This window comes from Podarcis melisellensis (assembly GCF_964234715.1).
Source record: "Podarcis melisellensis genome assembly, chromosome: 17".
Lineage (NCBI taxonomy): Eukaryota > Metazoa > Chordata > Lepidosauria > Squamata > Lacertidae > Podarcis > Podarcis melisellensis.
Genome location: NC_138534.1, coordinates 18355774 through 18382891, shown reverse-complemented (window position 1 = coordinate 18382891; position 27118 = coordinate 18355774). Strand labels below are relative to the sequence as shown.

The 27118-nt window shown below is 41.5% G+C and overlaps 2 protein-coding genes across 3 annotated transcripts in view; one reads left to right on the top strand and one right to left on the bottom strand.

The window, feature by feature from the left end:
- Positions 1-27118, bottom strand: part of IFT74 (intraflagellar transport 74) — a 218230-nt gene that overhangs the window by 67923 nt on the left and 123189 nt on the right. The gene's annotated exons all lie outside the window — the stretch shown is intronic.
- CAAP1 (caspase activity and apoptosis inhibitor 1) lies at positions 1394-26137 on the top strand. Of its 2 annotated transcripts, XM_081894722.1 has the most exons (7): positions 1394-1648; positions 3167-3367; positions 9159-9243; positions 10580-10658; positions 16068-16141; positions 18245-18282; positions 23873-24233. In XM_081894722.1, the coding sequence occupies exons 1-7, from the start codon at positions 1523-1525 to the stop codon at positions 24002-24004; spliced, it is 735 nt and encodes a 244-aa protein (XP_081750848.1). In that variant the 5' UTR covers positions 1394-1522; the 3' UTR covers positions 24005-24233. The 2 variants fall into 2 exon arrangements, with proteins under 2 accessions (XP_081750848.1, XP_081750847.1); XM_081894721.1 differs by lacking the exon at positions 18245-18282 and having other exon boundaries at positions 1400-1648; positions 23873-26137.

Here is a 27118-nt window from a genome sequence, read left to right as displayed (position 1 = left end):
ATCGACTCCTTTAAGAAACCTTGGGCTAGACGAACCTTTGCCATAGGGGTTATGACAACAGACCTGCTGAAAGCTCTGCAACATTTCAAAGTGTAACGAGGTTGCTTGTTTTCCCTGTGTTCCTAGACATTGTCTAACAAATTGTATCAAAAAAGAGATAATAATAGTTTATTGTTTATACTTGCCCATCTGGCTGGGTTTCCCCAGCCACTCTGGACGGCTCCCAACAGAATATTAAAAATACGATAAAACACCAAACATTAAAAACTTCCCTAAACAGGGCTGCCTTCAGATATCTTTTAAAAGTCAGATAGTTGCTTATTGCCTTGACATCTGATGGGAGGGCATTCCACAGGGTGGGCGCCACTACCGAGAAGGCCCTCAGCATATGTCCAGCTGTCCTTTGTCAACAGCAAATTGTCGCTGTTTTTCTGCTGAACATATGCTATATGGTAATTTATGAACCTCATAGGTATCTAAAGCCATTTGAACATGTTGCCATGCAAACAGTCCATGCATTATGTAGGCACCACACACACACACAGTATATGGTGATATTTTAGGGAGGCTGTGGACTCTCCTTCCTTGGAGGTTTCTAAGCAGAGGTTGGCTGGCCATCTGTCTCCTGGGTGCTTTGGTTGAAATTCCTGCATTGCAAGGGGTTGGACTGGAGAACCCTCAGATCGTGTTCCTTCCACCACTATGATTCTATGAAATCTGAGATGAGCGGAGGCTGAATTTTGACTGCAACCTGAAGGGTTTACAGAAGACTTTGGGCTGGAAGTCCTGACCAACCTGGGCTGCAGCATTAAGCTGTATTTAAGAGCTTGCAACATGGGAACATGTGATATATAGGTAGGATGGGTATTTTCATTTTATTTTATAGAAGTCTAAAGGATCCAATTTTCCACATGAAATAATATGGGTTTTTTATTTTATTTATGGTATTATATTTCTATTATATATTTTATATTATTCAGATCTAAAGGGTCCACTTTTAGACATGAAATAAGGTGGGTATTTTTATGATATATTACATTATATGTTTTATTTTATTGAAATCTAAAGGATCCTATTTCCCACATGAAATAAGACGGGCATTTTTATTTATATTACATTATATATTTTATTTTATTGAAATCTAAAGTATCCTCTTTTCCCCATGAAACAAGACGGGTATTTTTATTTTATCGTTTTATCGTTTATCACTTATTTCCCACATGCAATAAAGGCAGATTCGAACTCCTCCTGCCTCCACTTCTGCCCCAATCTCTCCCTCTCTGGACCAGCTGGAACCGGAACCTCCAGCCTCTCCACAACGGGCCACTCTGCCTCTACCTCTCTTCACTAGCTCTACGTTGGCTGGGCGGGTGACGTCGTCAAAGCGCGACGCACGGCGGGCGGGCGAAGGCGTTGTCGGGCCGCTGATATATTACGCCGCCGAAGCCCCGCTCGCTCGCTCTGTGACAAGGGGCTCGCGGGAAGGGGGCGCAGCCGACGCCGGTTCTCTCGGGTCCCCGTCATGACGGGGCGCAAGTTTCCCAAGGAGAAGAAGCGGCACCGCTCCCGCCTGGGCTGCCTGGACGAAGAAGGCGGAGGCAGCGAGAGGAAACGCCGGAGCATCGAGCCGCTTCAAGGCCTGGCCGAGGTAACCGCCGCCTGGGCCGCCCTGAGGGAAGGCGGGGCCGGGCTGGTATGCGCATGCGCAAGGTGCTTTGGCGGCCACGCCCCCTCCGCGTTTCTTATAGTTCTTTTCTAAAAGCCCTGGGAGTGGACCTTTCAGTATTTGTAAAGCACAGCTTACGTGGACGGCACTTATTATTATTGTTGTTATTACTATTATTATTATTTTATATTACGTTTGGATTCAGCTTGTTGAGATTTTTGAAGCAACGTCCCCCATATTGAACAGCTGTTCCGTTTACTTGTTTGCAACCCAGTTTTTGTCCTAGAGTAACCCAGCTTTATACAGAATCTGTAATAAGGCACATCACATGGTGGAAACCCCAAAATACGGGGGGGGGAGCTTTACCAAAATCAAATAAGGACTACCAAAAGCGTTTATATTGAAAAATTGAGTGGTGGTGGTAAAATTATGAATTGCTTTGATCAATTTGACTAACAGCCTAGCAAGGTTAACATTTTTGTCTCCAACTAACTATTAATAATAATAATAATAATAATATATATATTATTTATGCCCCACCCATCTGGGGGTGTTTCCCCAGCCCCTCTGGACAGCTTAACTGTGGAGCATAATCATCCCCATGGTTTTTTTTACTCCAGTAACTTCTAATCAGAGACATAACTGTCCACTTCTCAATATGGTTCTGCTTTTAGCTGCCCTGATTAAGAGCCACTGACAGACCTAACCTGCATCATGAATTTGTTAAAAGTTTTTTAAGTTAGAAGGCATCACTATTTTTTGCAAGGAAGTTATTAGTACATTAATTGTATGCTACATTAACATTCTTAAGATCTGGTGTTAGGGAGCAGCTTTCTGACCAGTCCTATGCATGTTTACTTTGAATTAAGGCTTACTCCCAAGTAGGTTTGCATAGGTTTGCAACTTTAAAAATATGATCCAGATACTCAAATTTCACAGCCATGAATTCACAAGGTGTCCACAGGCCAGACTATTATATCTCGAGTTCAACTTCTTGCCTGTAATTGTGAGGACAGTACCGGCCTGCCTACAGGGCTGTTGTGGGAAGAACAGAGATAGTGACCAAAGTGCTTTGAATGTGTTGTTTCACCCCCCCCCCCCCAATGTATTCTCAGTTCCTTTTACTGGGTGGCATAATATTTTGAGAAATAACTATCCCGGTGGATTTCCTTTTGCAGCATTCACCTGTAAACTTCTTTGCTGACTATATGATCTTTCAAGTAACTTCAAAATGCAAAACTGAACACCAACTTTATGGAGCATCTTAAACATTGCATTTGTATTTTAGACTGCAGTATTAGGAGCCTATATAAGAAGCTTCATTGATTCAGGCTGTAATCCTATATCCTGGGAGTAAGACCCATCTAACCTTGTGGGGCTTACTTCTGAGTAGACATGAAATGTTCCTTTTGTAGTCAAAGCTTGGTTGCCAATATTACTACATAAGCAAGTGTTTTGTGTTGGGTCATGATTGAAAGGATTTTCTGTGTCATCATTTAGGAAACAAAATGTACTACACAAATTCCAGAAAGTGAGGATGTGGAAGAAGAATCCAGTGACCTAGAAGAAGGTGGATTGGATCTCAGCGTGCAATTGAAGCCAGTTAGTTTCTACATCACAGATAAGAAGGAAATGCTACACCAGTGCTTTTGTATCATAGGAGAGAAGAAAGTGCAGAAAATGCTGCCTGATGTCTTAAAGGTACTGAAATATATCTATTCTGGCAAATTTTGGAGAAAGCTGAACCGTTTCAGCATTTATCAGGAATAGGGAGTGATCTCAATGCTCTGTAACAGGTTAAGCCTCTTGCTACATGCTCTGGATTTTATTTATTTATAACCACTCTGATACCATCTAACCCTGCTTCTTCATTCCACAGTTAAAATATACTCTTTTATCAGGATTGAAAAAATATAGAGGTTGCTTAAATTCCATTCAGTGGGTTTTCAGTAGCTTAACTGCATGTAGTGTAATAGTCATTATCCTTCTGTGGACATCTGTACAGTAGAAATTAAACAGTATATATTTATTATAAATTTATTACCCTGACATGTGCAATTGGCTAGCTTTTGAGATGGTAAGGAAACTCTGAAAGGTTTTGGTGCTTCATTGGAAATGGGACATTTTCTGTTATGCACTGAAATCCTTAATTTTAATTAGAACATTGCTATGGCTATTTCCTTGATCATTTTTTTTCTTTTTCTTTAATTATGGCTATGGTACTGGATGTATATTCAGTCGTAACTTGGTTCTTCAACAGAATCCGTCCCGGAAGTCCGTTCAACTTCCAAAAACGTTCGAAAACCAAGGCGCGGCTTCCGATTGGCTGCAGGAGCTCCCTGCACTCAGTTGAAAGTCGTGGAAGCCGCGTCGGACATTCAGCTTCCAAAAACCTTTCACACACCAGAACACTCACTTCTGGGTTTGCAGCGTTCGGGAGCCAAAAGGTTCAAGTCGCAAGGCATTTCAGAACCAAGGTACGACTGTACATGCATAGATTCAATTAAAAATATAAAGGAGTCAGATTCACTTTTCAAGGAGCCATGCCTGCATTTATATTTTAAATATTTATGGAAGGTGTTATTATCCTGCTCTTGAACTGTACAGGCTCCCACAGTTTACGTAAGATTTTTTATAAATACTTGCTGGTGTGGAAACAGCTCAGGGAGAGAAGGGTGGAATATCCAATAACAAACAAACAAACAAACAAACAAACAAACACATACATACATACATGTGTCACACTATATTGCCATAAAGAGGGAACCTATTTCCAAATTTCATGTTTAAATTTTGGCTTCCGCCAGCATAATACCATGGCCTGTGTTTCAGAATGGCACAATTTTCCACGTTGGGACTATCAACTTAATTAGAGAATTTTTAGTTGATGCATCATCTTCTTTTTTTAACGGGTTGGTTGATTGATTATTGCTAAAACAATTTGCAGTTTAACAACATTTAATGTAGGTATCTTTCTAAGAAACTGAAAGTGGAGTATGATAATTTTATAATTTAGTAACTCAGGAATTCCTAAATTCTGTTGTTCAAGAGCACTTCTAATTTGCCCTGTGTAATGCATTGGAGAAAGGCTTCTGTGTGCCCTAAGTGCCCTTCTTGCCACAGAAGAGGTAGCACATCAATTCTCTGCATGAGTCACTAGTTAGGGGTTGCATTTTCCCAACCAGAAGGCACACTGAGAAAGTGACTCCCATAGAGAATGGGTTCCTCCACTGCTAAGTGCTACTTGTTATTAGTGTTTCATTTGGGTTAAGTTTTCATTCCCTAAGAAAGTGTGTCTCAGCTATCATTAGTTTATGAAACATTGTAATAAACAAAAGCTGCTTCACATTGTTGAAAGGAAACATGTGAGCCCATTTTCTCTTTGAGTGTTACAGTAGCACACGAGAATTTGAATAGCCTTAAAATGGGCATGTGCCCTCAAAACCCCACCACTCTTGCCTATTAAAATGGTATTGCACTGATTAATCAACCTAAGCTTTAATTGATTAACTTGCCAATTAAAACTTGCAGCTCTATTCAGAGTGTATCCTATGTACTTACAAGCTAGTTCAGCAAGTACTGAGATCAGACTGCTACAAAGGCTTTCAGAGTTTATATATTTGTGTATGTGTGTGTTTTAATAAATACTGTTGTAGAGCCCTCGTAATGAAGCAGGCTGCAAATGTAAATAACCTTAATTACTGTGGCATATGGAATAATGTAGTATATAATTATAGCATTTCCACAGGGATGTTGAAATTTTTCTTTAATTGGACATAACACCATCAGAGATGAGTGTGGCAGCCTGGCAGTTTATAAATAAGTAATTTATAATTAAAAAAGAACACTACTCCCAACAGACTTAAGACATCCTTGCTTGAAAATAAAGCAACTTGAAGTTGGGGGTAGGCAAGATTTAAAAATAAAGTAAAAACCACACAATAAGTATTCTGGGTATTTATAACAATATCATAGAATGCTCCAGTTGGCAAGAAAAGCACGTATGTTCATTTTTATGATATACTAATTTTGTCTCAACATTTCTGGAGAAAAAGATTTTGTAAAATTTGGACTGGGAACAGAAACGCTCCCTTAACCACACTGTTTTTCTTGTAGTTCATCCCTAGGGTTGCAGAGCAGATTCCATAGCAACACTTTGCCTGCCAGCTACACTGAGCTCCTCTTCCACTGCAGACACCAGGTCTGGCCTAATACATTTTGGCACCTGAGGAAAACTACAAAACGACACCTCCCCCCTCCAGGGCAGAGAGGCTGCTGTATAGGCGGCATAGCAGGGCTACAGAGAGAGCAGATCTGGCCTCCAAGGAATGTGCCACAGCCATTGCTGTTACTGCGGCAGCGGGCCAAGCATTGCTTGGAAGCTAGATCTGCTGCCCTCTACCACATACCCTCTCAACATTTCTCAAGTGAAAACAGGGATGTCCCATTAATATTAATATCAATTTATTTATTACCCCATCCATCTGACTGGGTTGCCCAGCCACTTTGGGTGGCTTCCAACATATATAAAACATTAAACATTAAAAAAACCCTTCCATATTCAGGGTTGTCTTTACAAGGGTGTATGTATATCTCATTGGCTCGGGTTCACATAACTCCAATAACTTCCAACATTTCTCCGATGAAAATAGGAATGTCCCAAGGGAAAACAGGACAGATCAAATCAGAAACCAGGGAGGCTTCTCTAAATCTGGGACTGGCCCTGGAAAATAGGGACACTTGGAGGGTGGGCTGGCCCTGGTAGACTCCATAGAGCAGACTTGGAAATGTTGCTACCTCGCAAATGTTTTAGTTAGTCCTTGTTCTCCCATGTTCCCATGCTCCCATGTTCATGACCTTAAAAGCCTGTGAAGAGAAATTTGTAGGAACTTCTCAGCCTACTTGGAAGTAATCAAACAAGTGGCTGTTTACAAGTCTACCATAGATAGGGGATTATGTAGAATCTTGATGCCATCAGGCAAGGAGTTCGGGAAGATGGGAATTGCTGAAAATGCTAAAACACTGTTAACTCAGATTTTTGTTGTATGTAGCCAGTGTCTATTACAATACCTCTCTCTCTCTCTCTCTCACACACACACACACACACACACACACACACAGAGAAAGACAATTCAAGATAAGTTTAAAGCATTTCAAATTTTAGAACTGCAAATGATTGAAACTTAAAATTATAACACTCCCCAGATAATTTAGATTTTTAAAAATCTCCTTGGCAGAGTCAACACTGCTTTGGATCTGTAACATAGCCCATAGCTCTACATGTGCAGGTAGTGAGAATGTTATCCTTTAGATTACAAAGTTGTATACATCAGTTTGCAGCCCTATGTTTTTTGAAATAATCTGATTGACCTTCTTGAAAAAACTTTGAATGAATAGAGGAATCTTCCTAGGTGGATTGTATAGGGGGAATAAAAAATACAACACACAATGTCTTCAATCTGGCCTGATCAACATACAGAAAGATGGTCATATGTTGGCTTATTAAATAATTTACTGGTCAGCTGTTCTGTGGACATAGTTCAAAATCTGAACTGGGTAATTGCATGTCTAATTGGGGGGGGGGGTCGGTTAATTCCTGCAGGAAAATAACACTTCTTGTGATCAGATGCAATTTTAATGAACCAGAATGAAGGCTTGGAATTCTTTACGTGTTCAAAGTCCATTTAGGCATCTTTACCAGAAATTACATCATGGGTCTCAAGCTAGGAAATATCAACCAGTTGGCTGTGCCCACTTTAGTGCTGCAGACCTGGGAAGGTTGGTCATAAGTCAATATGTTCCTTGGCCTGCAAAAAATTAGCTACTCCTCTTACTGATGATGCCAATCAATGGAGTCAAAGGCAAATGAGGGATTAATAAATGTGACATACTGCTTTTTTGAGGGACCACTAACAGCTGGATAAGGTAATTCAAAACAGAACATTGATCTGCAATGCTATGCTTCTTGGAAAATCCAGTCTTCATCGGGGAAGGAGCCTGGTACTCCATTTTTCTAACTTCTCAGATCTTCTCAGGAACATCAACAAAACTTATTGGCTGAATTTTATTTTCTCTTCACTTAACTCTTCCAAAAAAAGAAAGAAAATGGAAGCACATTTTATTAAATCATACAAGAGTTTGAAGTGGGTTTAGATCTTAGGGTAAGGGAAACCTTGGTTAGCCTTAATCACAGTTAATTTGATGCTGGCAAATGATAAAATTTAATTCCAGGAAGGGGTAGTGTTACAGGAAAGTGTGTTTCCAAGGCTGGTGCCTCATAACACTTGTTACATTATATCTGTATTAGCCCCGTTTCTCATAATTAAGGTTTAAACTACCTGTATAATTCTTCACGGGCTGGTCCACTAAAATTCTCTGTCAAGTGTAAAGTACGAACAAGAAGTCTTCTGAACGATTTTTATGAAAAAGAATGTATTAAAGGTTTAAGAGTCTTATGGCACAAGACTGTTCTTTTGCTGCAGCAGACTTAACACAGTTACCTACCAGGAGTGAAAACATAGATATCGAAAGCCTTATTAGGGTGAGAGTGATATTTTTCAGAAAGTTGTATTTCTTCTTTTTACTCAAGCAATACTAATGAGAAACAGTGGCTGGAATAATCCATATCCAACTGCCAGCATTAGGGAATTTGAGAAGTGCCCTTGGGTTGTATTTAATTGTATGACCCCCACTGACAGAAGGCTGTTTGATCCAGCAGAAACGTCCATGAGGTGAAAAAGAGGGGAGAGGTAATTTTTGCAGTTTCTTCCTTTCTCCTGCAATCCCCTGCTGCGCTTGCCACACCGTTCAAAGGGTCCGCCAGCGCTCTTGAGCAGATTGGGGTATGTGCACAGGGGGCTACCCTTTATGCCAACATACGCCCCTGCTGGATTAGAATGGCTTCCGTCAGAGGAGAGGCACAACTGGCTGCAATGCCTGCCTTGCGAAACCTAAGAAGAAAGCCAGGGTTCAGATCTGGCATACTTTGCTACTTCCTTAACATTGTCTTTTTGCAAAACCGTCTTAATAAAATTTCTAATTCAGATCATAATGTTTTAAGTTTCGGTTTAGTGTCCAGATTGTATGTACCTGGCCGGGGAGGGCGGGGTACAAATAAAAAACTGATGATGATGTTATTATTATGTTGTTGTCGTCTTTATTAAAAAAGAAAGGTGAAATTCAAACAAGCACTAAAGAGATGACCTGCCACTGAACGGATTGGTCTCCCCTCTTCCCCAACCTCTCATTTTGGAAGTTCTCCCAACTCTTCCAGAGACAGGACTCGTCCTGTTGGCTCCTGCTAGCTCAACTAGTTGAATCTGGCCCTTAGTGCGTAACTAGTGTTAGAAACTCAGATATAAAAGCTAGGTGCCAAATGGCACCTTAAACCAGGATTGTTGGTTGCAAGTGACTGATAGTCAGGTACAAAATGCGCATGGCATCTGGCTAATTGCAGGCACCGTTTATAACAGTCCCACCTCTCTTTCTGTAGGGCTGTTCAATAGAAGAAATCAAAAGGCTTTGTCTTGAACAGTTGGAGCTCCTGTCTGAGAAGAAGTTATTAAGAATTCTTGAAGGTAGGCAATACTGTATCATATTGGAGCTCCTAATGAACACCAAGTACATGGATGCTTGATTGTATACCATATGTTTCACTCTATAAGACGCACCACACCACAAGACGCACCTAGTTTTTGGAGGAGGAAAACAAGGGAAAAAAAATTCTGAATCTCAGAAGCCAGAATAGCAAGAGGGATCGCTGCGCAGTGAAAGCAGCAATTCCTCTTGCTGTTCTGGCTTCTGGGATAGCTGTGCAGCCTGCATACGCTCCATACAACGCACACACATTTCCCCTTTTTAGGAGGGGAAAAGTGAGTCTTACAGAGCAAAAAATACGGTATGTAGCCGAGGAGCATGGCCATTACCTAGAAGATAGATTGGAAGAGAAGCTTTGATCAAATGAGGGCAGTCATGACTTGGCACCCTGTTATAGAGAGACTTAAAATTAATGGCTACAGCGTTCAGAGGAGCTGCTCACAAGAGATCTACTTGTGGTATTAGGCTTTCCTTTTTGCTCTGAGGACTGGAAAACCAGCCCCCATAAGCTTTCCATCAGTTATCTACATTAATGAGCATTGCTTAATTTTTTAGAATAGTTTTAACTCCTTGTTAGTTACCCTTTTAGCTTTAGTCCTGAACTTCTGTTACAGAAGTTGCCCAACGTTTTTAAATGTGCTGCTGAATATATGTTCTATCTATAGACTACTCAGCTTTAGTATGAGAACAGGTCCTTGAACAGACTCTGTGGCCTGTATTACATATTTGTGTGTATATGTGTTTGCATAAGAAAAAGGAATACCTGTTTTCTGTACAAATGCTCCTACAATAGTTTAATATAAATGGCTGTGTTGTAAGAGAAGATAGGGTTAGTTTTTTATTATTCCTTTGGCAAAGACTCTTGAGCTGGGTGGCATTACCCAAATGACAGAAATTTCCTGGGGAAACCTTTTACATGAATTCTTTTTCCTTGTGGTGAAAGTACTGAAGACTTACTCTGTGTTTGTAATAGTTGTTTGCTTGCAAAGATACCAAGTTAAGCATGGAGGTGCAGAGAAGCAGCCAGACACTTATTGCTGCTCTTTGAAGCATCGTATCCCCCGTACCCCGGGCTCTCCAAACAATATAGCCTTGGGACGTGCTATGGTTCCTTACCGCCAGCCATCTTCAAAACTCAGGCCACTGTCTCCCTCACAGACTACAGCTGCAAATGGTTTCTGTTGAGTACCTTAGTCAGGCAGGTGGGCTGTGTCTCTTCATTTGACAGTCATAACAGTATTTACTGATGCATGTATTAATGAGGCAGAAAAATGCTGCCACACTGTATAGCATCTCACATTGACGTTGTATTTCAAGGTGAGAATGAAAATGACTCCGACAGTGATGAAGAGGCTAATGGTGGGGAAGAGAAGACAGCAGTTGAATCTATCAGCCAGTAAGTAATTGTAATGAGCAAATTTAATTTAACTGTCCTCTGAGAGTCTATTTAAAAGTTTGTGCTGACAATTTCGTTTGAAGTGTTGGTGAAATCCCAGATAAACCCATGGTGAAATCTTGGCTGAACCGCTGCAAAAACTGTGGGGAAATTTGCAAAACATTAGTGAAATGAAACTTCAGGTGAAACTTTAGTGAACCTTGCTGAGCATTTGTAAAAACCCAGTGAGCCTTGGTGAGATCCCGTTGAAATGTTAGTTAAATTGGCAAAATCTTCTGAAGCCCAAAGTGCCTTGAACAGAGAATCCTAATTGTATCCTCCATCAGATCCTACGGTACAAGGGTATGTATACAGCTGCTCTTAAATCATGGCATAAAGTAGGAAAACCAACCAAATCAAAGACTGTTTGCATACAGGCAACCCCTGATTTTTTGGGGGTGTGTGTGTTGCATTTGGGCAACTGTGCATGCTGATGGAGCCTGTTCCATGCTCTTCCTGGTTTGAATGTAACACATGTTCAGGGTCATGCGTGTTTTGAACGTGTGCAAAATGAAAGTTGCCTGTAATCAGCTTGTTGCCCATCCCATGGCTGCAAATAGGATCTTTTTGTTTTAGGTTGGCTGTTAATTGCTAGGGTTAAAACAGCGTGGAGAATTTTGATTCATTTTGTTATGTAATAGGGTTGGGAGAAGGCAGACGTTCTTGGGTTACCAAGCTTCTTTTTGGTGGCTGCTTGTGAGTACCATAGTATTGGTCCGTCTTGGTGGGAATCAACATTTAAACGGCAGTTTTTACAGTTGCCTGGGATTAAATCCCATTGAGCTCAGTGGGGATTACTTCTGAGTAGAAATGCATGTGATTGTGCTGTCAGTGTGAACCAGATGTACTAAGTGACTCACATATCAGCTAGTTATTTCGGTTAATAGGTAAAGGTAAAGGTACCCCTGCCCGTACGGGCCAGTCTTGACAGACTCTGGGGTTGTGCGCCCATCTCACTTAAGAGGCCAGGGGCCAGCGCTGTCCGGAGACACTTCCGGGTCACGTGGCCAGCGTGACATCGCTGCTCTGGCGAGCCAGAGCCGCACACGGAAACACCGTTTACCTTCCCGCTGGTAAGCGGTCCCTATTTATCTACTTGCACCCGGAGGTGCTTTCGAACTGCTAGGTTGGCAGGCGCTGGGACCGAGCAGCGGGAGCGCACCCCGCCGCAGGGATTCGAACCGCTGACCTTTCGATCGGCAAGTCCTAGGTGCTGAGGCTTTAACCCACAGCGCCACCTGCGTCCCTATTTCGGTTAATACTAAGCATCTAAACAAGAGCATCTAATCTATGCAACATTTGGCCACAAGATGGCAGAAAATGCACGTGTATTAAACTTAAGAGTTGCGCCATTACATCAAGAAGCCTTTTTATGACAGCATAAGAATTGCTCAGTGACAAAGTGTTTTGGACAGCAGATTGTCTGTATTAGTATGTGTACCTTTCTACCGAAGTGGTTGATCTCAAGCAGGTACCACATAGTTTCTGCAGCTAGTTTTTGCAGTGCACTGTTCAGGGATCAGAAAACTTGGTAAAGCTCATAAGTTGAAAATCACCATTTCCATGACCAGTACTTAAAATAAGCTGCATAATTGGAAATCAAGAACTTGTTGTTGAGGCTCTTGCCAAATGAACAATCCTGATTCCTGAACAAAATTTGGCAGGACGACTCCAGACAGCAGGAGCTTTATTATCCTAGAGCAGATATCCTTTGATACATTTTCCTTCTGCAAACCAGATGACTGTGCCAGATCATCCCTGTTTGCCAATGAGCAATACTTGATAACAGCATTATCACTCATTTAGGAACCGATGTCTTCATCCTGTGGTTGGTTAGGAATGAGGGGTACGAATGCCAGGGACATGATTGCCAGGTTCCTTTTCCTATAGTGTGCTGGGTCTGTACCGATGCTCAGGGTTGTACACACCTTGCACCAAACAGCTTCAGATATTCTGCATCGGGATAAATAAAATTTTGTGCCAAGGAAGTTTCAGCCTGTCTGCCCAGCCCAGCACGCTGGTGGGGATGCAAACCACTTCTTCCTCATTCATCAAATGATTGATTTGATGAACAAGGAGATACCAGTTTGCGTCCCCATCAGCTGTGGGAGGAGAGTTTCCTCTTTTGCTCTGCTCATCATGTATTTTCCCAGTGGGTTGGCTAAGAGTGAATATAGCCTTCTGGCCAAAATGCTTGCTGTAGCCTAAATCCAACTTATTTTCCCACATTTGGTGCTCTTTCATGACTCTGATTCTCCTCATAGGTTTGAAATTTACGGTACCTTTGAAACCTTAAAGGCTTGAAGTTTAGTTGCTGTTGTTTTTTTGAATGGAAGGCAATGTTTCATTCTGAACCCAGTGCCAATTTTCTCCTTCATAATCATGAAATGATTGCTGCCCTGCACACACACACGCATCTATATGTTCTGAGTAAATGTCCTAATATCTGTAATAATTTCATAGGTTTGGTGGTTCAATAGGAAAACTTTGCCTTGAGGGCTGAATCTGTAGCAGCACCTGGTACTGAACAGAAGTGAATTGAGATGAGAGGAGCCCACTGGAATATTTGGCAGCTTCTGTATTAAGTTAGTCAAGGAGGCTTGTGGAGACAAATCCAGGGGCAGCAGGAAAAAGGTTTCTTCTTTGTGGACAGATAGATTATTTTTCAGGGATCTGGTTAAAAATGAATCGCTTATATATGCATCCCCATTTTAAAAATTATCTTTAATCATAGCTTAGTTACAATACTTAACAGAGGTGGACAAACGCCATTAGAGCTAAACCTCTGAAATGTAAGTTAGGATGACACTAACCTTGTAATGTTAAATTTAACTCCTCCCTGCAAGCTGGATGCTTTGATTGTGTGCATATTAACATAATACGTACATTACAAATTTTAGACAAAGTAGCTGAGGTATGAAATTGGTTAGATGAATATAAAATAATTTTATGGCTAAAATGCTCATTAAACTCAACAATTGGACTTGCCTTCCATGATTTTGAAATCCTGTGGAGAGCTGTATCCTGTTTCCTCAAGTGTGTCTTACAATCTTTCATTTGCTTTCATGCTTTGTATAAAGACAGTTGAACATCATGGCGAGATAGCAGATGAAATGTCATCCTTTTTAGCACTTTCTGAGTTATTTTCCCCATCCTTTGAAACAGAAAGCAATGTGTCAAATTTTGGTGAGAACGTGTAGAAATAGCTAAACCAGCATCACGCCACCCCACCCCAAAATGTGGGTTCAGTGATCTTTTTATCATTTTTGTGCAGATTGTGTAATGCACAAGGCTGTTTTGAAGTTTGGCTGCACCTTGCGGTTTTGCAGGTTGCATCCTTGCCTTGCTCTTCTTTCTTAATGATCCAGTGGGTTCATGTCTGAAAATACCTTTTCCCCTTTTCTGTCAGAGACTAGATTACTTTTAAAATTAATGATCAGTAGTGTGTTTGTAGTATTAATCTCAGCAATTATAAATACATTGCTGTGCAGCAGCGTTGATGAACACTGTAAGTAGAGTTAGGATCTGCTGTTTTGTGGGGCAAATTCCTATGTGTAATCCCTCGGCAGGGCTTCTGTGCCCAGTTCCCCTATCGTCCACAGGTTTTCTCTGTGTGTTTCTGCAGTTGCCTCACTGGGGAGCTCTTTCCTCCTATTGATATATTTCAAGGAACTTGCTCTCCAGATTCTTCCCCTGATAGCAGTGGCATCAACCAAAGATACTCCACAGTTAGGGTCTCTTTTGGTGATGTTCTGTATCTTTCACAAGCACAGATGTTCTCTGGGCTGTTTGGGGGCTGTCTTTTTCTTTCTCGTTCTTCAGCGAGGTTCTTCTTTTGGAAAAACAGCGGTGGCAATTCTGGGGAAATGGACAAGGAATGCATCGTTTTTTGGCACTGTAGCTCAGCAGTAAACCACATGCTTTGCATCAAGGTGGTCTTGGGTTTGATACCAAACATCTACTGGTGATAATCCTGTAGGAAACCTTGGATGAGCCAGTGGTCTGGCTTGGTATAAGGCAGCTCTGGGGATACAATACTGTTAATACAGTGTACTTTCCAAATTTTCAAAGCATTTAACATAACTTTTACCTCAGTAATCCTTACTTTGCCCTGCAAAGCAGATCCCTTATTAATCTTTAGGGGGTGAGCTGTGTGAAATAAACCACAGAGTTCTTGACTGAACCAAGATTTGATCCTGGAACTTGTAGCTCCAGCTCTTGTCACCTTAATTCAACATATCTCTGTAGGTTACCGGCTTGGTCAGACAACTCCAACTAGGTGGTTCTTCTCATTGGAAGGCAGGAGTTAGGCTGGCATTTCAGAAGAGGATGTTTTCCTTGCCTTAAAGGTAAAGGTACCCCTGCCCGTACGGGCCAGTCTTGACAGACTCTAGGGTTGTGTGCTCATCTCACTCTAGAGGCCGGGAGCCAGCGCTGTCCGCAGACAAGTGGCCAGCGTGACAAAGCTGCTCCGGCGAACCGGCACCAGCACAGCACACGGAAACACCGTTTACCTTCCCGCTATAAAGCGGTACCTATTTATCTACTTGCACTTAAGGGTGCTTTTGAACTGCTAGGTGGGCAGGAGCTGGGACTAAACGACGGGAGCTCACCCCGCCGCGGGGATTTGAACCGCCAACCATGCGATCGGCAAGTCCTAGGCGCTGAGGTTTTACCCACAGCGCCACCCGCGTCCCTTTCCTTGCCTTAGAACATGTCTAATTTGGATTGCTCCACCACATTGAGGGGGAAAGTAAAATCGACACTTGTAGTGGGGTGTTTTTTTTCTTTAGTTTATTTACGAATGCATACTGCCTGACTCCACAATGGAGGGATTAGTTGAATTTTCTTCTCGGGCTTAGTGGAGTTATTTTGCTCTGCCTTTGATAAAAACAAGATCTTGTCACATGGCAGGGAAAATATTGGTATAGCTTTGGTGATCTGGTGAGTTGTGTATTGGGCTAGCAAGAGATGTTTTCTTGTCCTCAAAACAATGTTTTCTGTAGCACTAAGTTTCTGTTCTGTTTACTCTTCTTGGGTGCAGGTAAAACTGATTTCTGATTGAGAAAAATTGACATATTCCTATAGTTGTGTCCCCAACTGGGCAGGCACTGCTTACCCTGTAAGTGATATAATTACATTAACTGGACTAGCCCTATATCTTTGGGGAAGAGCATTACATTCCAGGCAGCCCTATGAAACTTGAGAAGAAAGGAAATTATCCGTACTGCTGCCTGAATAAGCATGGCCTGCTTCACAAAATAAAGCAAACAATGAAATGTGGGGGGCACGAGAGTATGGATATGAAATGCTTCTTTTTATAAACAATAAAAGGTATACTAACTGAAATGTATTATTGTTTGTTCTCAGGCAAGACAATAGTATAGATTCTACTTCTTCTTTGAAGGAAGACCACAAACTGGAAGCTTTGGACTCAAAGCAAGGTAGGAACTGCAGAAGGCTTTAAACGTTGCCGCCTCTGCGTTTGGCATTCTGAATAGAGCAGTAGCAATAATGTAACATTACTTGCCTCAAAACAAATGCTCTGGGTCATCTCTGCAAATGCTACATAATAGATTGCAAATGAAACAATGATGCATGATAGAATAACTTTCTTTGGAAGATATAATTGAATTTCAGACATTAGGAGCCCCTTCTCTAGCTAGTTGTCAAATGAAACCCAGGAGTTTGTCAGCATTTTGGGCAAGCATTTGGGCTGTGGTTTCCCTTTTCTTTTCTTTTTTCCTTTTTTTTACATTTTCACTAAACATGACTTTGTGATGCCAGTTCTTCTTTACATCTTTGGCTGTGGATTATGCTTTTTAGTCATTCTAGACTGTAACGAAGATTGAATCCATCTCTGGGAGTTATTTGTAAAAGGTAAAGGTAAAGGTACCCCTGCCCGTACGGGCCAGTCTTGACAGACTCTGGGGTTGTGCGCCCATCTCACTTAAGAGGCCAGGGGCCAGCGCTGTCCGGAGACACTTCCGGGTCACGTGGCCAGCGTGACAAAGCTGCATCTGGCGAGCCAGAGCCGCACACGGAAACGCCGTTTACCTTCCCGCTGGTAAGCGGTCCCTATTTATCTACTTGCACCCGGAGGTGCTTTCGAACTGCTAGGTTGGCAGGCGCTGGGACAGAGCAGCGGGAGCGCACCCCGCCGCAGGGATTCGAACCGCCGACCTTTCGATCGGCAAGTCCTAGGCACTGAGGCTTTAACCCACAGCGCCACCTGCGTCCCGGGAGTTATTTGTACTTGTTGTCATATTTGATAGGAGTAATGATCCAATCTAGAGTTCCTGACTTTCCCCCAAACCCATTTCTCCTCTTCTTGATACATCTTCCCTAGCACACCATCCATCTCTGACATCTTGTTTTACCATCTGAGCAAGGGGTGGGAGTAAGGGGTCATTTTCCAAACCATACAACGGCCTCTCAGAATCAAGCCGTCTATTTTCATAGCTGTGCCCTCTTTGGAGGTGCACAAGAGTGTGTGGAGGAATATCGGTGGGGCGCGCGTCTTTTATGGCCAGTTTCATGTGGGAAGGCTCAAGCCTTTCCCCTTTGACTCTGGGAGATATAGTGCAATAGGGTCCCAGATTTAGAGCATTGTTTATTTCGTGCAGTATATAGCGGGAGCTCCCATTGCACAAAGTATCCATGCTTCTGTCAACATGATGGGAAGGAGCTGCTTCTATCGCTCCATACCAAGGGCAGATTTAATCACTATCCATACTGGTGCCCCTGAGTATACCCCTTTACTTCCTTTCGTGTAAGTGAACGATTGTCCTTTGTTTCTACAAGAAAAAGTGGGGTACTTAAGGAAACTATTGGGATGAGGGCAAAACTCGCACTCCATCTGTGCTTGTTCGCCCAGGAGGAAGAAGGTTGGAAGGAGAAGAGAGTGGACTTAGGACCACACAGGGAACAAAAGGAGTTGTTTTTTGGGTTGTCTTGGTTTAACCCATCAGCGAAACACCAGCGTGAACCCAAATAGTGAGTCCTAATGTATTGTGTGGGTTTGTGCCTGCCAGCGTTTTCACCTCTTTGCCTAGTGATGACAGGCATGCTGCAAGCCATGGGGAAGGATCATTCTGGATCTTATTGCCACAGGAAATATCCCCAGTAATTACTTACAGCTCTTTAGAAAGAAGTGCCCCATTCTTCCTTAAAGATGGTAAAAATAGCTAATAGGGGGAATTGAACTTGATTAAAATGGTCTCATAAGGCAGCCAAGCGATTAGCAGGATGCTGTGACTTTGTGAAGACTGCTTTAAATATTGCTTGTTGCACTCTCTGGAATGACCTCTGAATTGACATGTCTCCTGCAGACTTCCTCTCTTCCTTCTCTGCTATCAGAGGGAATTGATGACTGTTGCAGGTGATTGCTTCTTTGTCCTTTTTATGACTTTATCAGCCACTGGTTTCGTGATGGCTCTGGGCAATGACAACAGTGCTAGTCAGGATGTTAGCTTTTAAAGAGCTTTTTTGAGACTGTGCAGGCATAAATGGTAAAACTTAGCAACTGTTCTTCTTCCACACTGCAGTCTGTGATGCTGAAGATGAAAAGTACGAGAGCCAAGGGGTAAGCAGAAATGAGTGAAAAGTGGTTAAGAAAGAGAAATTAAGTGCCTGGAAATGAATTTCGCAATCCTAGTTGAAAGAATAAATACAAGTTATCAAAATGAAAAAGATAATGAGAAAAATGCCATCAGAGACTTTTATTACTATGTAAAATTACAGCTGCAAAAAAAAGGGGGGAAATGAAGCGGTTCAGCTAATTAAACATTTGTTAGGGCAGTAGGGCTATGTGATTATTGTGCATTGTTCTTCCATGGAGATTTCAACTCTGTAGAGAGCCCAGGCTGATTGTACCTTTAAGCCTGGTTTAGGTAACTTCTTATTCTCCAGCAGAAGGATAAATGATTTCTATAAAAAATAGTTTTGTCTCATTCCCTCGGGTCAGTGCCCTTTCACTTGGATCCGTTGGCCTTTGGCAACAGGAGAGGAGTGTGCTGGAACATTGCTTCTGAACTTTGAACCAGCCTTATTCCGTTGAGAATGTATTCTCGCTTTGGAGATGTTCTGTTCACTTGAACAATGCATTAAGTAAATATGGACTAGTGCCCTGCAGCAAAGCAAAAGAATTTCCATTCCTTAATCCTATTGATTCCCATTTCTTTGATCTTTCACACACTTCTCTAGCAAGTTAAAAGCAGTCGGAAGATGTTTTGAGTTCATGCCTGCCTTATTGTAGGCAATGTGTGGTGAAGAGTAAAAACAACGCCTTGCGGATCAGAGTTCGCTATTTGATTGTTTTTGAGAATTGCTCCTCAGAAGACTGTGGTGATGACATATTTTGCATAAGTTTCTAACAGCTGCTTTTAAAACCATGGTTTCATAGGTCTTGGTAGACTTGTCAGAGGAACAAGAAACCCCAACTGTGGCCGTTTGACTTAGAGTTTTATAGCCTTGACCATCTGCCTCATAATTAGACTAATGTAATCTAACTTCTTTCACCTTTTGTTGTTGTGTGCATTTTAAAGCTCATCAGATCAATGCTGTGTTCAGTTGATCTGATTTTGCAAACATACGGCATACTTAATAACTCTTAAGTTGGTCAGGCTCTTATGCAATAATATAGTACACGATTAAAGGTTAGCTTAGCTTTGTTCTCACATTTTCTTGAATCAGTTGTGTTATTCTGTATGTGTTTTTTAAAAGCATAGGTTTTGCTGATTTCCTCATAATATATTTACAGGCTACAATTGTCTATGTATATTTCTAATATTTGTAAAACTGCTACATGTGGAATGGTTTACTTTCTAGTTACTTTATGGAAAGCTGCCTCCTATTTTGCAGAGGAAGAACATTTATTATACATTTCTCTTAGTCTTCGGTATTGATTTTTCTTCCCCCTCCAGATACCAGTTATATCATAAAAAGTCAAAGAAAATATGCTTTTCTAAAGATTTTCTTCCTTGCTCATAAACACAAGACCCATACACACACAAAGGAAGTTGCGATATTTCTTTTAAAAAAGATTGAAAAGCCAGACTAGAATTTCTAAAGTTTTTCCTCCTACTTTTGTCTTGAGAGGAAAACTAGTCTTCCTTCAACTCATTTTGGAACCAGCACAGATTAATTTCAGTAGTATGTATTCTGCTGCTCAGTCTTTGTAGAGGACTTGCTGAGAATGGAAAGTACCCAGTATAAAGATCAAGCAGAGAATATTGCCTTTTATGTGTATGGAGAGGTTTTTACTACTCCATCCCATTTTCCAAAATAAACCCTCACATCCATGTAGCTAGCCTTGTGATACAGTATACTATTATAGCCAAAGGCGCTGAAATATTTAACAGCACAGCAACACGCCTCTAGAATCTAGAAACTTTCATAATAAGCAGAGGCCAGCACATGTATTTCTAGTTCTTCGTTTTCATTCTCATTATAAGGCCAAAGAATGGTGAATAATCCTCTTGGGACTTTTGCAAAAATGAAACTTTGCCTATTGGCAATTTGTGAAAAGCCTGGCAGTATCAGCAATACAATTCTGTTGCCAAATATGGTATGGACAGATCACAAATCTATGACATTCTGGGTGCTGTGGGAGTCTTGGCAGACAGACATTGTTGCATAATTTCTCTGGATCATGGTTCTTGTTTATGACTTAGTGGTTGCCAACCATTCATGCAAGTGTCTGAGGTCAAGATCAAAGTATGGGATTGGGCTGTTCAGTTCCCTGAACCAAGATCCCTCTCTCTCAGTCCTCACCATGTGTCTTTGTCTCACCATCTCCTCCTCATGATCCATCCCACAAAATGTCTCTGTGCACTACAAATGAGGGACATCTTTGCAGCACACAGATGCACACTGTGGTCTGAATTGCAGCCCCATGCACCTGCTCCAAGGAGTAGGCAGTTAGTGGCGGGGGGCTCAGTTTGTGATGCATAGAGCCCCTGCCTGGAAATACATGGAGTTCATTCATTGGATGGAAGGAGAGTGAACCCTGATACCCCTAGAACAAGGTCCACAGGACCCCTGATTCTTCCCCAAACTGCCATGGATCCCTGCTGCACCTGCTACTTACAACGTACTTGCTGCAACTGATGGTTATAAAAGGCTGGAATAACCTGCTTCCAGATTCTTAGGGGCTACTTCATTCTGCACAAAGTGGCTCAGGGGTCAGAACTATCCACCCTGTAATAAAAGTTGGCATCATCTATCTTCACAGTGACAAAACAGAAGGTATTGGATGGAGCCATTGCCATTGCCTTTTTGTAGATGGGGGAGCTAAAGAAATTAATGTGGTTCCTGAAAGATCCCTGGGGGAACAAGCAGATGGGGGATGACATTTTGCTTTTCCCTAACAGATATGTTAGCAATATAGGAAAAGTCATGTGAAATGTCCAGAAAATCCATTCTTTCTGTGCAGCTGATTATATCACATCTTGATTAAAATTTGAGAGTCCAATCAACCACCCCTAATTTTAAGGATACCAATGTTTAATTTTTTGTTATCTGATTAACCAGCATTCCCTTTATAAACAGAGCTTTACTAGGTCTGGGGTTATTTGATCCCCGGGAACCGCAATTCAGAGACCGCTTTGTATTGGTTTCCAGTATATCAGTGACTGTGGTGCTGATGAGCAATAGTATCAGATCAATAACACTTCAAGCCTTGGAGATTTGAAAGGAGAGGGTAGAAGAGGGGAAACTGCTAAGTTCTGCAAAAGCTGTCCAGTAAAAGAAAATATTTGGGACCAAGTGGGGAAGGGCTAATTAAAAACCAGAATCTCCAAGAAGAAAATGACAGAAGAGTATTGATAAACACGTTAATTATTTCAGAGTGTCCTAATCTACTGCTATCCTTTTATTATCAAAATGGCATATAGGAGCTCTCAAATTAATGCCGTGTTACTTTAGACTTTTCAGAGTGAGCTGAAAAGCTATCTTGTGTTTTAATCCACACATCAATTTAATACTCTTGAGGTTTCATTGATAATTGTGATGGCTATTAGTGACATTTATATTGTAGGCAGAATGGATAAAAATGGGCAAGTGTAAACCTTCAGCCTAACCAACTCCAAATCTGTGTATCAAGGCCTTAAACTGTAAGGATTACAGAGAATGCGCACATTCCAGAGGAACGTAATGCCATGGCCTCTTGCAGTAAATTGCACAAATGAACAGTTGTGTGTTTTATCACTTTGCTGTTGCCAGGCTGCGTGTAAATTCTTGACAAGGTTTTCTCATTGTCTCTTTAAAAACATTGCACATAAAGAATCTCCCAAAGAGCAACATATTGATCTTTACCATAATAGGCCATATGTCCTTTAAGAGGTACCAATGGGTAAGTAGTTTTTGAATCCAGCTTTTTAATATAGGTAGTGAATTCTGAATTTTGCCTAGGCTATAATTGTCGGTTGGGATGTGTCACAGCGAATGTGTTATGCCTACATACATTGAACAAGGGCTGGTTCATACATTTTAAGTATTTTCTCTGCTGTTCAGCAAAAAGAAGGGGAAAGCTCATTGAACGGCTTACAGATACCCATAAATCCCTGTCTTCAAGCTTGCAGTCTAAAGGACACAACTAAAAAAGGAAACTGATTGGGAGGGAGGAGGAAAAAAGGAAACCCGAGTAGTACTTAGTTGTAGAACTCTTGAAATGGCCACCTGGAATCGAGAGCATTCAAGGAGAGAGGAGGAACTGAATGTTGCTGATGGCTCAGCTCAACTGACGGAGAGGGTCTGAAGTCCCATTTCTCCTTTACCGTAGCCTGATGACATGGTTGCTTCTAGGTGCATGTGTGTAATTTGACGTGTCCTCATTTGAATATGTGTGAACTGACTCCATTAGAAAACACTGTGTGGATGGGGTGAGGTGGTGGCCCCTGTGTCCATATTGTTGGCTCTGCGATGGCATCTTCACATATAGTAAATAATTTGATGCTAGAGCCATTGAGCAATGAATGTGTGTGTGTGTGTGTGTGTGTGTGTGTGAGCCAGTCCTTGGTAGATCAGTTCCATTGATTTGATACACATGCCATTTTGTAATAAACAGCTTATTAAAAGTTCAATTTGGGTGCTATCAGACACATTTCTCCATATCAGATAAGTTTAACACTTTTTACATTTTGTAATGGCTTATTGTGCATTTAACAAATATAAGTAGTGTTAATGGAGAACTTCCAGAGATAAATGATCACACGTACATAGTACCTGAGGACAAGATGTCAAAAGAAATATATGCTTTATTATTAGTATTTGTCATGTCAGATTCAAACTTGTTTCCTTGCATCACGTTCTGTTACATTTCCCTAAAGACCATTGCCTGGGTCCAGAGAAAGGGAACCCTAGTTCTGTGCACCTCAGGGAGTTTGGGGCTTGTGTTTCTAGAACCCTAGTTCACCATCTTCCATGATTTATTTTCCCTTGGAACTGCTGGGATTTCAAAAGCCCAGTGAACTACTGCAGAATGCAGCTTTGGCATTCAAAGGGCCTTTTAAAATTCTCAAACCTTGAGGTCATGTCCAATGTAGTTTTTTGGATCCCAGCCCATGTTTTTAATCATAATTGAACAAATAGGAACGCTGTAATTGTTTTTGAGATAAATTGAAACACTTCATTAAAAGTCTTTGCACAGATATCTCTTAATAAGTGTATTGCCACGCTGATATCTGCACCCTCATTTTATTTTGTTGCAATGTACACGAGAATTTTAGGAGTATTTTTAAACTGCACTTCAGGAATTAAATTCACTTCTAAAATAATAAACAGCAGTCAGCCCCAAAGGCTCCCCACATCAACTTTCATTTTGTAATGCAGAGGCGTCCTTGTGATATAAAACCTTATGACATTTTAATTAGGAAAATAGATCATGCAATTCCATACGATGGAATAAATTTTCCAAGCGCTGCTGCTCTGGTCTACTGCATGTTCTCCTAAATTGGAATAAAAATGCATTAAAACTTGTCTAAATTAGATCAGTCTTAAAGCTGGGGGAAGGGAGGAAAGAGAGAAACTGTTGATTTTAATTTATAGATGACCTTTCCTATACCTTAAATCTATGCAAAGGAGTATTTGTATGCAGAGGAAACGTTTCACAAGATGAAAAGCCAATTTTATTTTATTTTTAAAGGGCTTCTGAATTCTTCCTTTCTGTGTTACAGGCAAAGGAGAAGACAGCGATGTTCTCAGCATCAACGCAGATGCGTACGACAGTGACATTGAAGGCCCATGCAATGAGGAAGATAATTCAGATGGGCTGGAAAGGACTGTCAGAAGTGGAGATGGTCCAATAGACGACCTCCAGAAGGACATTGAGAAAAGCGTGAACGAGATCCTGGGGCTTGCAGAATCCTCCCCAAAGGAGCCAAAGGCAGCAACTGTGGCGGTTCCTCCAACAGATGATGTCCAGCCATCAGCACAGCAGCTGGAACTCCTGGAGCTTGAGATGCGAGCCAGGGCTATTAAGGCTCTCATGAAAGCCGGAGATGTAAAAAAATAGCCTCAGGGCTGTTTCATTTGCAAGATGTCTGCATTTGTTCTGATGGGTGTGATGTCGGCTCCCTTCAGTGCTAAAATATATTTGAACCGGTTTTGACATTCCTCATTCAAGCCCTTTGTGTATCCTGACCCATGGCTGAAGAAGTTGGCAGCAGTTTGTCACTGCCATCAGGACTGTGTGACTCTTGCACAAGTGGAGAGGCTTGACGCTGTTCGACTCAACTGGCCATTTTCTCTCTTTGTGTTGGATTTCCCCCCTTCCCTCCCACCGCCCTCAACACGAATTGGGAAACGGTTGTAGATCATACGCATCTCTTGCTGAATCCCGGTGCTTTGCAGAATAATTGGGGACCAATGTAAGGCCTTTTCAGGGCTTACTTTAGCATTCTGGGGAGGTTCAGTTGGGGAGAAAGAAACAGACCACAGCTCCTTAGAGATGGAGGCCTATCGGGCATGTATATTGAGAAATCCCTTGCACCAGCAGTTGAGACCCAGATTGCTTGTTTTCGTTGGGTTCAGTTTATGAGCAAAATATTGTATGCCCTATGCCAAGGGAGCCAAGATGGTAGTGCAGTCTGTGGAGCCCTTAATGGGTCTTGGCAGCTTCTGGTGCCAGCCCATGAGCATTCATAATCTGTGTAGTTTGAACCATAATACAGTTACTGTCTCCCTTTATTTTTAGTGAGTTTAAGTAATGATGTGGGTGCATCCTAAAACACACTCTTTAAAACGAATTTCTGGTGCTTGACTGTAGTTATGTGCGTAGCGTCCAGCTTTCCAGGACATGTTACAAATTCATTTTTAATCCCTTAAGTGCATTGTTAATGTTAAGCTATAGACTTAATATGGTTAAATGTAATTTGTAAACTCAGCCTAGGAAGACCCTTTCCTAGGACTAGATAGGACGTTTTGACAATGCAAAAGTAGATATTTATATGCAGTTGGGGTAGTTGTTACACGTGTCTATCCTGTACGTTATGAAGCAAAGCGACTAAGACTTAAAATGTCGGTATCCTGAGGTTTTGTTTTGAAGTAAGTCTGCACTGATTGCAGGTGGAAAAAAGACATATAAAGGTTTATGAGGGTGCAAGGCACACCAATACCTGCTGCTTTGAAAACGGCCAAAAAATGTGGTAGATCAACATGTATTAACAAATACATTTGACTATACATTTCAGTGCATGCTCAGGTTGATAATTTAAAAAAAAAAAAATGGGTGGAAGTTCCAGCAAGTTGCAGGGTGTGGTATAGCAGGGCAGAGGCAGGCTGGCTAGTGCCTGCTGGTTGAACAATAAATACTTATTTTAAATTGCATTCTTTTTGTTCTCTTGCCTCCTTAAGCTTGAATGTTTGGGTTGGAGAAAGGAAGAGCTTACTGAGCCTAGCATTGAACTGAGTGAAAAATGGGGACCATCAATTTCGTGCATTAAAGACTGGAAGGAAACAGAGTTGGCTTGAATGAGAAAAATGGAGATTTTTCATCTCCTTGGTCAGGGAGCAGAAGGGACAGTTAAGTGAGGGAGGAAATTTGGGGGATAAGGAACTGATCTGGAAATGATGCAGGGAAACTAAGAAGAAAAGTTAATGGAGTTAAATGCCTTTGAGTTTTGGTATAATCAAGGAAGTGTTAATACTGTGTTTTATTTTGTAGATGGTTGTTGACACCACTTGGGAATGAACAAAGAAGGCATCTAAGCTTTCTCTTGTGATAGATACCATCTCTGTCTTACTAAGCTCATACATTTCAAATTTTTCACATGAAATTAGAGTCATTGTCAAAACTATCTCTTCAGCTGTGATTTAACAGAAATCTCAGCTGTCAGTACTAGAGTGGTAAAGTGTTGGGTTTATTTCTGAATGTAGAAGCTTCACTGACCATTGTGAATTCTTGAAGCAATAGTCTAGAAAAATAAAGTATCTAAAATATCTCCTGGGCATTCCTTATATTGATTCGCCACTGGGCACTGGTTTTTAGCAAGTGGATTTCCTTACGATGTCTTAAAAATGAAGTGCAATTGATTTTACTAAAAAAAAACACACCTCCCCTTCAGCCATCAGTTATAATAGAGGTATAAATCTAATGACAAAACCGTTACATTAACTGTGAATAAATAAATAAATCTGGGGTGGTTTTGGTGATCAGCAAGGGGCATCCCTGACCCCAGATTTTTCCATTTAGCACAGCAGTTGGGGGATATTTGCCGGAGTTCAAATTCAAAGAAGAATGGAGTGTGCCAGTTAGATGCTGCTGAGAATTCTGCCTAATTAAGTTTGTCTCCAGTAATTCTTCTTATTCTTGACTGCTTGGAGAGCTAGGGATTGCTTCAAGACAGGAGGCAGGTGGAGGACAAAATGAATAAGTAAAGGGCAGGTGACGAGATCCTAAACTGCTCTTTGGGATTCAAGAAACATTTAAAGTCAACTGGTTCTAAGAACAGATCCACTGCCACAATGGCTCATAAGGTATATATGTTACAGCTCTCTCAAGTTAGTATGCATCCTTATTCAGTAAAACTTACCACAACCCTGGAAGCTTAAATTTAAACCAACGTGGCTGTATCAAGCTGATCTGCTCTTCCATTCCTTAGTGTGAACAGAAGTAGTCCCTCCAGGTGTCTCTGTTTTCCAGGGGCAGTCCCGGATTTACAGAAGCCGTCCCGGTTTCTGATTTGATCTTGGAATGTCCTGCTTTTCCTTAGGACATCCCTGTTTGCATCAGAGAAATGTTGGCGGGTACGGAGTTATGCGGACCGCCCCCGAGCCAAGGAGATACAACCTTTAGAAGACAACTGAAGGCAGCCTTATATAGGGAAGTTTTAAAATGTGTAATTTCCCCCCCCCTGTTTTAATATATGTTGGAAACCACCCAAGAGTGGCTGGGGCAACCCAGTGAAATGGGCTGGGAATAA

Bases quoted from the DNA above. Each gene is read 5' to 3' on its own strand.
- CAAP1 (XM_081894721.1), top strand. From the start codon at position 1,523: ATGACGGGGCGCAAGTTTCCCAAGGAGAAGAAGCGGCACCGCTCCCGC. The intron at 10,659-16,067 runs GTAAGTAATTGT...GTTTGTTCTCAG, and splicing joins GCAGTTGAATCTATCAGCCA to GCAAGACAATAGTATAGATT. The intron at 16,142-23,872 runs GTAGGAACTGCA...TCTGTGTTACAG, and splicing joins AGCTTTGGACTCAAAGCAAG to GCAAAGGAGAAGACAGCGAT.